Raw genomic sequence first — 13,513 nt, 5'->3', positions numbered from 1 at the left:
CTGTCATACATCAACAAGAATCAGCCATAGGTACACTCATGTCCCCTCCCTCCCAAACTTCCCTTCCGTTTCCCTCCCCACCCACGCTGCTAGATTGTCACAGAGCCCTTGTTTGAGTTCGCTGTGTCATATGGCAAATTCCGTTGGCTATCTGTTTTACACATGGTAATGTAAGTTTCCATGTTACTCTCTCCACACATCTCACCCTCTCTCTCCTCTCCCCGCCAGTGTCCTTAGGTCTGTTTTCTATGTCTGTTTCTCCATTGCTGCCCTGAAAAGAAATTTGTCAGTAACATCTTTCTAGAGTCCATATACTTATATGATCTATGTATATGATATTTATATTTCTCTTTTTTATTTGCTTCACTCTGTATAATAGGCTCCAGGTTCGTCTACCTCATTAGAACTGATCAAATGCATTTGTTTTTATTGCTGAGTAGTATTCCAGTGTATATATATACAGTGGAATCAATTTTACTAGAGCATTTTTATTCCTTTTAGTTATTATATATCAAAACATACTATTTGTATTAGAGAATACAAGTGGTCCCTGACTTACTATGGTTCAACTGGCAATTTTTTGACTTTACGATATTGTAAAAGTGATATTACTCAGTAGAAACCATACTTCAGATTTTGAGTTTTGATCTTTTTCAGGCTAGCGATAAGCAGTACGATACTCCCTCCCAACAGCAAGCTGCCACTCCCAGTCACATCAGCCACACAATCACAATGGTAAACAACCCAAATACTTAAAACCATTCTGCACCCTATCAAGCATTCTGTTTTTCACTTTCAGTACAGCATTCTATAAATTATGTGAGCTCTTCAACATTTACTGTAAAGTACTGTAGGCTGAATGTAAGTTTCTGAGCATGTTTAAGGTAGGCTAGACTAAGCTGAGGTGTTCAGTAGATTAGATGTATTAAATGCATGCCTGATGCAGCTAACAAAATGTTCAGCTTACAGTAGGCTTATCGGGATGTAACTCCATTGTAAGTCAAGGGAGATCTGTTCTCCTTTTATGAATAAGGGCAGCTTTTGGAAGATTAGATTTATCAACAGTGTGACACTTAAATTCAAGCTTGATAGTTTATTATTTGCCTCTTAAATACTACCTCATTAGAATTCTGTTAGCTTCTTATAGCTAATTCATACCAAAAACATGAAAAAAATATTTCAAATCACAGCTAATAAATTACCACTAATAATTTTCTTCAAATCTAACTCACGAGCCCATAATAAATTAAAAGTAATTTTTATACAACTTGAAAAAGTAGACAAACTCAATTGAGGACCAGTAGTTTTCATTTGTTATAATATTAATGCCATAGAAACATGTTATCTTTCATGAATAAATTTGATTTACACAAAACATACATTTAGGATCTCTCGGGTACATTGCCATCTGTATCATAGTCAACACTGAATTTTTGTTATGACTATTTTGACTGGAAGTAGTAAGGATCAGGGGAATGCTGAATTTGAATTTGGGGCCAGCCCAGTAGGGTCTGGGGAGAAGGATCCTGGAGATTATCAACAAAGTACCTCCTTACCTCCTCTTCTGTGCCTCTGAAGTATCCCACATCTATTTCAGAGTTAACAGAACAACATAAATGACTTTTTCAACAATCTCTTTGAAAAATACTTGCATGTTAACAACTTACTGTAGGATTTTTTTCTAACAAGCTGTCCTTAGTTATTGCAGACAATGACAGTTGTTTTAAATAAGTTCTATATGCAAACAAAAATACAATTATAACTTTAATTGATGTACGCCAACTTGACTTTCAAGAAGTGTGAAGTCACTCTTCCTGCAAGAGTTGATTTTCAATATGTGATATATATATTAAGTGCAGCAATTTTCTGTAGTCCTTAATATTTTGGGTGTAATTCTTAATAAATAATGTGAAAGTGATCTTATGATTTCCCTAGAGTGAAAGACTAGAATAAAAATAAAAGCAACCAAAGAGGTACTTTGTCCTTTAACTTGCTTCTATCTTCTGAGCATCATCCAGGGAACAAGCAGCCAAGGTTGGTGGAACTTTGGAGCGTTGTCTGACCTTAACCACAGAGCCACATGCTCCTAAGGGTAACTGCAAGGCAAAGTGTTTAGTGCTGAAATGCTCTGACTTGACTTATTTTAATGAACATTGTATCCCAGATGAATATCCTGTTCTCACCTAATTTTGTAGGTAAAATAAACTCTTTTCTAAGTTATGTGACGATTTCAGGCAAGATAAAAAAAAAAAGGAAAGAAAAAGAACAGAATTACTGCCTCTTGTGAGGCTTGCTTCTCTGTGCTCTTCTCTCTTGAATAATCCAGATAAACCCACAGTTTGTTGCTTTTTCCTCCTAAGACAGGAAGACAATAGGACTGGAACAGCACATCTGAGGGTGGGTGAGACAATAGCTCAAGGCTGAGGAAAAGGAGAATGTTTATACTCAGTATTCTTGAGAATATTCTTTGTTGTTAGATGTCCCCTTTGAGACCAGAGGTTGGCAGCTTGTTTACTTTCACTGTGTGTCAGAATTAAGGGGAATATTGTGTCCTGAGAACCCCCAGCCGGCAGGATGCATGTTACCTCAGATTAGGGAAGGGTTTCCAGGAATGAGACCAGAGAGGTGAGTGACTGAGGGGAATCTCAGGACTCCTGGTGACTCTTTCATCCATTGGCCAGCTAAAGTCTGCCTCTTAGAGGGATGTTCAGAGGTGGTTTTAGTTTCATTTTCCTCTCTTTCAAAGAAAGATTTTAAGGTCAATTGGAGTGTAATATGGGCAAGCCAAATGTTATACCCATATTTTTCTGAGTTTAAAAGCTCAAATGGTTCTATCACTGAAAATTATAAATTTGAAGTCAGTCAAAAAAATAAAAATTCTATTGACTAATAGAAGGGGAAAAAAAGTCACTCTACAGAAAAAGATTTCATGTAAATGTCACCCCAAAGTTTAATTTTTCTATAAATGATGATAATAAAATTGTGTATTCCATAATTTGTGTACTTTTTTACTTGAAAAAAAGAGAGCTAGGTATAATGCTAAATTTTACTCTTTTCTTTAAGGCTTTATGGTTTCTATTTTAGTTTTTATAACTGTTCTCTTAATACATTCTGAGGAAACACAAATCGAAACCAAAACACACATTTCAATAGATGATATTCATTATTATAAAAAAAAAAGCCCCCTCATATTAGTAACCATTCATCTTAGTAAAACTGTTGCAGCCATTGTAGATTTTGGCTTTACCCTATATTGACTTTCATAAACAACATTTCAACATATTTAATTAAAGAAAAATGTATCTTTTGGGTAATAAGAATTCTATAATCAAGCTGTTCTTCCTGTAAGAATTAATATAAACAAAAATTCTCCCCTTTAAATCACATATGAATAAATTCTAAACTAATTTTTCATGCTCTGGAAAATTTTGTTTTCCAATGAGAAATTTGAAAAATACTAGTAAATCTAATACATTTGAATTTACTAAATTGATCTAGATTTACACTGATAAATCTAGTTGAGCTCACTGTGGTTTTGCTGAGAGTACTTCCTTATAGTAAATTTCACTGTGAGTCTTGACACCTGAGATTCTTTCATTGTTTTGTTTTCTTTTCGCAGAAAATATTACAGCAAAGCATATTGTGAGTAATGATAGCTCAGACAGTGATGACGAATCACAAGAACCCAAAGGTAAGAGAGCTGGAAACTTCTCTGGCAGAACTGCATTAGGAAAGACTGAATGTTTTGTCTGATTTTCTCACTCAAGATACTAATGGTAGTCTCTGCTTAAGGCTCTAAGTGATGGAATTGTAGCTTTCAATTCAGAGAGAGAATCAATGCCATATATGCAATAAAATATGCAACATATAAGTATGCCTTATTTCATTTATTTTATATACCCCAAACATTTTATCAGTTGAACAGAGAACAAACTGAGATGGTATAACAGAAATACCAAATTCTGTGTTAAATCTGATTAGAGCACTAGGTTTCTAAGCATAGAAATGGTGACGTGGGAACATTTTTATGTAGCTTTAAAAAACTAAAATTTCATCCTTTAAAATGTTATTATTAAGTAACATTTGAAAAATTAAGTTCTCACTCCATTCCTGAGCTTTATCCCATTGCCAAAATTCTCTCTCTGAAAAGGGATCAGTGATGGAGTAGATTTATTGAGAACTTTTTGTTTCATGTATCGCTTTGTTGTATAAATGAGTTCTTTTACACCTTGACAAGGCAGTTTTCACCTTGTGTGGAACATGATAGTCCGTGTGGAGTCAGGGAAGAGCTGTGGAAAAGATCTGGCATATTTGTTGCAATTGTTATGTGGTAAAATGGAATGATTTTATATTTGGGCAGAGCCATTTGGGCAAATGTTCCCAACAGCTCAAAAACCAAAAAAAAAAAAAAAAAAAAAAACAAGGAGAAGATTTTACAACAACTAGATGAACATGTCCTGTTATAGTCTGAATAAAATCATCTAGATTTTAAAAAGAGATTAAATACTTTTTTGTCCAAAAGTTAATGAACTCCATCAGCTAAGGTAAGGCTATTAGAAGAGGCTGTTTTATCTTTGCTGGATCAACACTGAAATTAAAGTTCTCTTTTCATAGCCAGGCTGTTATTTTTCAGTTTTGTTCAGGTCTTTTTTCTTCTATTTTGAATTTCCTTTTGACGAAGAGGGATAGAAAAAAATGATGGACAGCATATGCCTACCACTCATAGAATTAATTTTGTATTGATGTTGGGACCATCAAGTGGATTAATAATGGTTTATTGATTAAGTAAATTGCCAAAATCATCAGTGCATTTGATAACCTCTGCCAGTACTGGCAGATTATCTTAAAGCTGGGAAGCTCAAGGACCCTCTGAATATGGCTGCTTTGGTTTCAATACCAGCCAACATTAGAGAATGATATTTAGGGTGTTTTTGAGGATTTCTTATTAGCTCTTAGTATTCTTTTTTCTTTTTAAATAACATATATTTATTAGAGTAGTTTGAGACTCACAGCAAAATTGAGCAAGTAGTACAGTTAATTCCCATATATTCCCTGTATCCACACACATTGCCTCCACCACTTTAAACATCCTGTACTAGAGAGGTACATTTATTACAGCCAATGAACCTATACTGACCCATCATTATCACCCAAAGTCTAAGCTTTCGAGTTCACTCTTGATATTGTGCGTTCTACAGGTTTTCACAAACGTATAATGACACATATCTAACATTATTGTGTCATAAGAGTAGTTTCACTACCCTTAAAATTCTCTGTGCTCTAAATATTCCTCTGCTTCCCACCCCCCACCCCCCTGGCAACTCCATCTTTTTACTGTCTCCATCATTTTGCCTTTCCGGAATGTCGTCTAGTTGGAATAATACAATGGATAAACTTTTCAGATTGGCTTCCTTTGCTTAGTAATATGCATTTAAGTTTCCTCCATGTCTTTTCATGGCTTCATTTCTCTTTAGCATTGAATAGTATGTCATTGTATGGGTATTATTACACAGTTTATCCATTCACCTACTGAAGAACATCTTGGTGGCTTTCAAATTTGGGCAATTATGACTGGCATTGTTATAAATATCTATGTTCAGATTTTTATGTGCATATAAGTTTTCAACTCCTTTGGGTAAAAATGAAGGAGAGTGATTGCAGTATCATTTGCTACGAGTATAATTAAGTTTTGTAAGAAACTTCCAAAGAGGTTGTACCCCTTTGCTTTTCCACCATCCGTATTTGAGTGTCCTGTTGTTTCACATTCTAACCAGCATTTGGTGTTGTCTGTTTTGGATTTTGACATTTCTAATAGGTGTGTAGTGTCATCTCAGTTTTAGTTGCATCTCCCTGATGACATGTGATGAAACATCTTTTCATAAATGTACTTGTCATCTATATTTTTTTTTAAGAATTTTTTTATGTGGACCATTTTTAAAATCTTTATTGAATTTGTTACAATATTGCTTTCTCTCCTGCTTGGTCTTTTGGCCTGGAGGTATGTGGTATCTTACTTACCCGACCAGGGATTGAACCTGCACGCCTGCACTGGAGGGTGAAGTCCTGACCATTGGACTGCAAGGGAAGTCCCCGAGAGGTCTTTTTTGGCAAGGTGTATGTTAAGGTCTTTTGCCCATTTTTAAATCAGGATGTTTGTTTTCTTATTGTTGAGTTTGAAAGAGTCCTTTGTACATTTTGGGTAACACCCCATCATCAGATGAGTCTTTTGCAAATATTTTCTCCCAGCCTGTGCCTTGTCTTCTTCTCTTGAGGCTTCTTTGTATTTAGTCAAGTGATTTTGAACACAATTTTTAGGCATTTTCAACTTCCGTTGTTTCAAATCTACACTGGCATCATTTTGCTTCCTCTTATAGAATTGCTGTAATCATAAAAGTAGCAAATGCATACAAAGGGCTTTAAATTGTGAAAGGCTAATAAATAGAAATTTACTATTCATATTAAAGCTAATAAGCAAGATATGTCATTTATGTTATCTTGTTGCCATTTCCAAATATGTCATATGGAAGGTAGATCCATTGCTGGTATAGAAGTGAGATAAATTTAATAACAACAACAGTGATGATGAAAAAGGAAAAGAAGAGGAAGTAGCAAATCTTTGGAAAATAATTGAGTATCTTATTCATATCCTGTGTAACTGAAGAGATAAACCATTTATTTTAAAGCTTGATTTGTTCTAGTGAAAGATTTTATTTGTCATATTTGGCATTAGAAAAGTGTGGGAGTAGAAAAGAGAGTATAATTGTTTTTTCATGACTGTGCAGTCATCTGGATTGGTTATGGAGAGAAAGAGCCCTTCACTTACTGAGCTCAGTTAAGCTAATCTTTTGAAGATATTATGGTTTTATGTGTGTTTAGTTAGCATTTATTGAAAATTATGAAGTTTGAATATAGATTCTCTTTTTCCTCTCTCAATACACACACACATATAAATTTATATATGCATACATATTTATATTCAGAGTTCCCAGAAATCTGAACAGAAGTGTTCTAGGTAAGGGGATTATCCTCTACTATACAATGTTCTTAGATTTAAGTTATGAATGAGGAATGCTGCTGCTGCTGATTACAATGCTGCTGCTACAACTACTTCTACTACCGACTAGTGTTTACTGAGAATTTAATGTAGGCCAGGCACCTTTCTAAGAAATTTGCATGAATGCATTAACTTAGTTTATCCTCATAACAACCCAATGAGGTTTACTGATGAGGAAATGAATACTGAAAAGGGTCAATTAACTAGTAAACAGTGGAGAGAGGATTGGAATCTGGGCAGTCTGATTCTGGAACCAGTGCTCTAAAATAATGACACAATGTGGCTTCCCAGTAATAGTGATGAGTGCATCGATTTTAAGGAAAAAGTCATTGAAAACTGCTTCTTTTGGAGGATTGTCGAATTTTAAGCCATTTTAAAACATAAACTTAAATTACAGACTTTTAAGCCCCAAACTTTATAAGCAAGAATGCAATGACATTTCAGAGGGTGTTTATTGAGAAGCAAATATATGTTGAATCCTTCAACTGGCTGCTCTCAGCTTGCATGATTTCTGGATGTTTATTAAACCTGACAGGGAAGGAAACTTGGGAAAGGAAGGGGATTAGCTACTATGGATATTCCCTCTTATGCATAGCCATAGCCAAGAAAAGGAAGAAAAGAATTGGGGAAAGGGAAAAAAAATGGAAAATAGAAGTTTCTCTGGAAATCAAAGAATAAGCCAAGTAACACCGTCAAGAATATAGCCTTTAGACTTACTACAGGTAAAGGGTAGGAAGAAAGAAACATGAAGTCGCTCAGTCGTGTCCGACTCTTTGCGACCCCATAGATTGTAGCCTACTAGGCTTCTCCATCCATGGAATTTTCCAGGCAAGAGTACTGGAGTGGGCTGCCATTTCCTCCTCCAGAGGATCTTCCCGACCCAGGGGTCAACCTGGGTCTCCCGCATTGTAGGCAGATGCTTTTACTGTCTGAGCTACCAGGGAAGTCAGTAAAGGTAAGAACAATTTAAGAACAAAAATGACTAACTGAAATATTGACTGTATTAATTTACATGAATAAACATGTGTTGAATCAAAAACTGGAGGGATTTCCTTGGCAGTTCAGTGGTTAAGACTCTGTGCTTCCACTGCAGGGGGCATGGGTTCAATCCCTGGTCAGGGAACTGAGAGCCTGCATTCCCCTAATGTTAACACTCCATAGACCAAATATCTTTTTTCATTTTTATGGATTTTGGACAATGTACAATGATCTTTTTCCTTAGGCACTGAAAATGAAGAAGCAGAAAGGGACTATCAAAATGATAATCAAGCAAGTTGGGTCCAACGTATGCTCATGGCCTTGGTGAGTGACTCAGCTTTGTTCAATACCAGAGAAGGACGTGCCGGGAAGGTGCACAACTTCATGCTGGGCTTGAATCTCAATACATCCTATCCGATGTCTCCTTTGAGAGACTTTACCACGCAAGAGTCCCTGGATGAAGACGAATTGGATACCGCTGTGGCCGGTAGGTAACAAAGTGTAACCCACGGAGGCTAATTCAAGAGATTGTTCTTCCTTCTCTGGGGAGGAGCATTTTAATTATTGTTACTAGTAACTCATTTATAATCCAATTTTAAAACATGCATTTAATGGGGGGAGGGAATTCCCTGGTGGCTCAGATGGTAAAGAGTTTGCCTGCAATGTGGGAGACCTGGGTTCGATCCCTGGATCCAGATGAGCCACTGGAGAAGGAAATGGCAACCCACTCCAGTATTCTTCCCTGGAGAATCCCATGGATGAAGGAGCCTGGCAGGCTACAGTCCATGGGGTCACAAAGAGTCAGACACGATGGAGCGACTTCACTTTCTTTTCTTTTTAATGAGGGAAGGACTATGAATTATTGGGTTTTTGGAAGAAAAAATACACTGGACAGGAAACGGCATCGTCGTGTCAGCATAAACAATTTTCATTGAAATATTGAGAGGGACTTTGCTTCCCTGTGTTGGTCAAGGCTCACTCACTGGAAACAGGAAACCCTCTCACTTGTTTAAGCGAAAGGGGTTTAAAGAATGGAATTGGGTGCTTACAAAACTGTTCTGAGGCGTGGAGGAGCAAGCTCCAGGCTAAGCATCTAGGAATGATTCCAAAAAAACTTCAGAATCACCCCCATAAACGCCCCCACAACAGTGCTTGGCAATAGAAATAGCACAAACTGCAGTCTCTGTCTCATTTCCTCCTTCAAATCTCATGTGGGTGTTTCTCCTTGGCGAAGGAAGGAAGTCTCAGCAGACCCAGAGCTGCGCGGGAATCTTCTGTGTGAAGAGCAGTAATGCCTGCCCCCTAGGGGCAAGAGTCAGCTGGGTTTACCTATTTGCAGCGTCCCTCCAGCTACTGAATTTTTTAAAAAATTTATTTTTAATTGGAAGATAATTGCCTTACAATATTGTGTTAGTTCCTGCCGAACTGTCAACATGAATCAGCCATAGGTATACATATGTCCCCTCTCTTCTTGGACCTTCCTCCCACCCCCATCACATCTCACCCCTCTAGCTTGTCACAGAGCGCCAGGTTTGAGTTCCCTGCTTCATACATCAAACTCCCACTGGCTGTCTATTTTACATATGGTAATGTGGATGTTTCAGTGTTAACTCCTTCCATTCGTCCCTCTCTCTCCTCCCACGGTTCTCTCTGCCTCTCCATTGCTGCCCTGCAAATAGGCTCATCAGTACTGTCTTTCTGGACCCCATGGAGTTCCTGTTATAAAGAGTGAAGTGAAGTCAGAAAGAGAAAAAGAAATATCATATATTAACAAGCTATTGAATTTGTCCCTCCAGTTCTCCAAAAGATTAGGTAACTTTCTTAAGGCCCCTTAAGAATCTCATTAAGAACCCACTCACTTTCAGGATTGTCAGTTAGCCAAACTAAAGAATACTTCCCTCGATTCTTCATTTCCATGGGTATTCCAAATTAAAAGGTAAATTTGCCTTGGTGACTAATCACTACATAATCATCTTTCTTATAATGCTCCTGTCATCGTAAACTTTTTCTACTTCATCATGTCATCTTGTTTCCCTTAACTGCCCAAATGTCATTTTTCAATCATTACTGCCTAAGAACATTGACAGGAGGCTAAGAAAATGTAAATGGAAAATTTTCCAAAAAACTTTCTGCTACTCTTTGTTGAAGGATTCTATCTATATTTGTCAAAATTAGGACATGGCTTTAGATCTTTTTGTTTAGGTAATGCTGTTTGTTTGTTGCTTGAGTTTAAGGGAAATTGCAGAAGCAAAATTTACCCCTGTTTTTAAACAAGAGAAGTGGAAACTCAATATATTTTGCATTATGTTTGTGACATCAAAGTCTAGGATATGAGATATATCTGATTATAAACCTGCCATGCAAATCCTTTCATATGAACTATAATAAAAGTCTATGAATATTTGTGATAAAGTCAGTGTCTCTTTTTAAATTCATCCAAAATAAAAACCCTTGACCGTACAATGATGTTATTTGTGTGTGTGTTACTTATGATTTTACTTATTGCTATTGCAATACCAGTTAAAATGCATCTTCTTTAGAAACTTCGGCTTTATAGATGAGTGATGATAGGCTTAAAAAAAAAAAAAAACAACTTAGCCGCACAGAGCATTTAGAACCAGAAAGAATCATTAGTATTTTACTCCATAGAAAAGGAAGGTCCAAGGAGACAGCATCATGTTTGCCTAGAATTGCTCAACTGAACTGGAATTGGGACACTTGAATAGGCCTCTTGACATTGCTCAGAAGCCTTTCCCTTCTGCTCACTCCCTTCCTCATAGCCTTTGGTTTTATTAGTCATTGTCTTGCTGATGTAAAAATGGAAGTTTCCTTGTGTGTACTTATTACATCTGTTTTATGTTACTACTTTGATCTTTCTGTGGTTTACACAGCACGGGCTCTGCACTCAACATTTTAACAACTTCCTGGTGATTTCACAGTAGATTTGGAAGTGTTAGGGTTGCTAAGTAAAGCACAGTGCTCAGTTAAATTTGAATTTCAATTCATATATATATATAGAGAGAGAGAGAGAGAGAGAGAAAGAATATAAGTACACTCCTTTGTAACATTTGGGACATTCTCGTATAAAAATCATTTGCTATTTATCTGAAATTCAAATCTAACTGGACATCCTACATTTTTATTAGATTAATTTGGTACCCTTAGGAAGTGTGCCTCTTATTTCAGATTGTTCTTCATTTTCATCTTTCTTCTTTTCATCCTAAAATATGATAATGCATATTTTAATACTGCAATTAAAATATGATATTAAATAGACTAAATATTTCTTTTGTTGGGAAATTTTGATTTGTTCTAACCTAAACTTATTAAAGTGTTAGTCGCTCAGTTGTGTCTGACTCTGCAGCTTCAGGGACTGTAGTCCATGGAATTCTCCAGGCAAGAATACTGGAGTGGGTAACCATCCCTTTCTCTAGGATGTCTTCCTGACCGAGGGATCAAACCTGGGTCTCTTGCATGGTAGGCAGATTCTTCACTGTCTGAGCCACCAGGGAAGCCCAAAATTATTTTAAAGTAATGAACTTTGGAAGGAACTTTAAATATTGTCAGTGAATATCTCATCAAATTATACTTGTTATTTTGTATTTAGCTGATTGAAAAAATGTGTGCAGAATGTTGACTAGTCAAAAATCTAGTCAGATGAGTGACAAGTTCATTCAAATTTATTGTTTATAAACCAACATTATTAAAAATGACTACATTTTAGACTAAATGTACTAAATTGATTAGTACTTTTTCAGATAAAACTTTTACCAAGGTCGACTCCATTTATCTCCTTCTGGTTATTTCCAGGGTTATTTCCAAGTTTTAGAATGATTGTGTGTTTGGAATGAAAAGTTAAAAGGTTTAGCATAAATGGTAGTCAAATTGGTTCATAAAGTCTTCATTAAAAGTTTTATTTATCATATAGTTAAAACACCACAATTTAATTAAAACACTAAGGTTATTCCTCTTTTATCTTATATTTAGAGTTTTTTGTATTATCTATATAGTATATTGGGAAAATGCACGTTTACTTTACTATTTTAACAGATTAAAATTTGAGCATCTTGAAACAATCAACCTAAAATGAGAAAAAGTTAGTGTGCTATTTTTGTGCTTATTACTTCACCTTGCAGTCCCTCTTTTGAAAACAAGAGAAATCAGATGATAAAATCCCCTTCATTTGTTTACTTCAAAATAGTTGTATACCTGTGGAAACTAATTTTGGATAAGCTGATCATTAGTTACGTGACTTCTTTCCTGTTTACTTTTGTGTTTGTTATCTTCTGCAACACACGCCATCTGGAATAAGAAATCAAGACATGAGTTCATCTAGGGACGAGTCCAAAACACAAACATCCAAATATTTGTGCATTATAAATGGAATCTGTTGATGTATTTGTAAAATGACCATGATAAAATTTTCATAGCAGAATCGCTTTAAGGAAATGGTTCATAGTTATAAAGCAGAGCATGTTTCCATACCCATCAGAGAATCTGATTCACTCATCCACAGGTTTGGAAACCATGTATGCTTTCATTTATGGGATGATGTTCTTTCATAGTGGCACTTATCAAACTTTCTATAGCATTTTAGTGGGTGGTAATAAATAGGGATCAAGTTCAAATAAGTTTGGTAAAACTAACAACTCCATCTCCCTCTTCACAATGCAATGGGATGCTCCAATGAATTTGAGAAGTCCTACTTAAAGGCTGCTCAAGTATAGTACTTTAAAAGCAGACTGGCTGTATTTGAATCCCATTTGTGTCATTTGTTAGTTGGACAGTCCTGTGCCATTACTTAGCATAACCTCAGTAAACAATAAGAGAGAAGTGGAGTGAAACTAAAAACCAGCACCCTGCTCCCGGTGAACCTGTAGGTTAGTGAGTATGCAACAGTCCTTACTGTTTACCCCAAAGGTTGACTTTAAAATAGAAGTAGTTGTTAACTGTCTTATAGAGTTATCATCAGGATTAAGTAGCATCCCCTCTAAAAAGTGCTGTTAGTCAAAGGCATAGTAAGGAAAATAGGGCACGCACGTTATAATTTGCTGTTGCTTTAAGTTGATGAATCTTGTATTTCTCAAACCTATTTAATCATGCAACTCATTTTTTTACATAGACTATCTGGTAATATCTTGCAAAACTGTATTTTTTATAACACAGTTAAGAAACATTGTTTCCTGTCAGTTTAGGTGGATAGTTGGAATCGTGGTGGTTAGCCACATGGCAGAGCTGTGAGTCGGTCTACATCAAGATTTTCCTCTCAGATGTAACCTTGGATTTAAAAGAGGGCAAAAGAGACTGTCAGTTTCATGATGAGAGGGAGCAAATCAAGTAAATTAAGAGAGAAAGAGTCTGTTACTGGTTAGTCTTTTAGCTGAAATTTAAAGCATCAGTTTATGAAACCAAAAAATTTATTTGTGAATTATCATTGTAGTTTTTTTATTAGGAAAAATCACTGCATTGTAAATAAATATT

At 36.0% G+C, this 13,513-nt stretch overlaps 1 protein-coding gene across 2 annotated transcripts in view; it reads left to right on the top strand.

Annotated features, from left to right (window-relative positions):
- PLA2G4A (phospholipase A2 group IVA) overlaps positions 1 to 13,513 on the top strand; it is a 169,351-nt gene that overhangs the window by 131,937 nt on the left and 23,901 nt on the right. For both annotated transcript variants that reach the window (XM_043485362.1, XM_043485361.1), the window contains 2 exons: positions 3,620 to 3,691; positions 8,277 to 8,519. In XM_043485362.1, coding sequence (XP_043341297.1) covers positions 3,620 to 3,691; positions 8,277 to 8,519 — 315 coding nt within the window. The remainder of the gene's footprint in view (positions 1 to 3,619; positions 3,692 to 8,276; positions 8,520 to 13,513) is intronic.

This window comes from Cervus canadensis, chromosome 13 (assembly GCF_019320065.1).
Source record: "Cervus canadensis isolate Bull #8, Minnesota chromosome 13, ASM1932006v1, whole genome shotgun sequence".
Classification (NCBI taxonomy): domain Eukaryota; kingdom Metazoa; phylum Chordata; class Mammalia; order Artiodactyla; family Cervidae; genus Cervus; species Cervus canadensis.
This window is presented reverse-complemented; position numbering and strand designations above follow the sequence as displayed.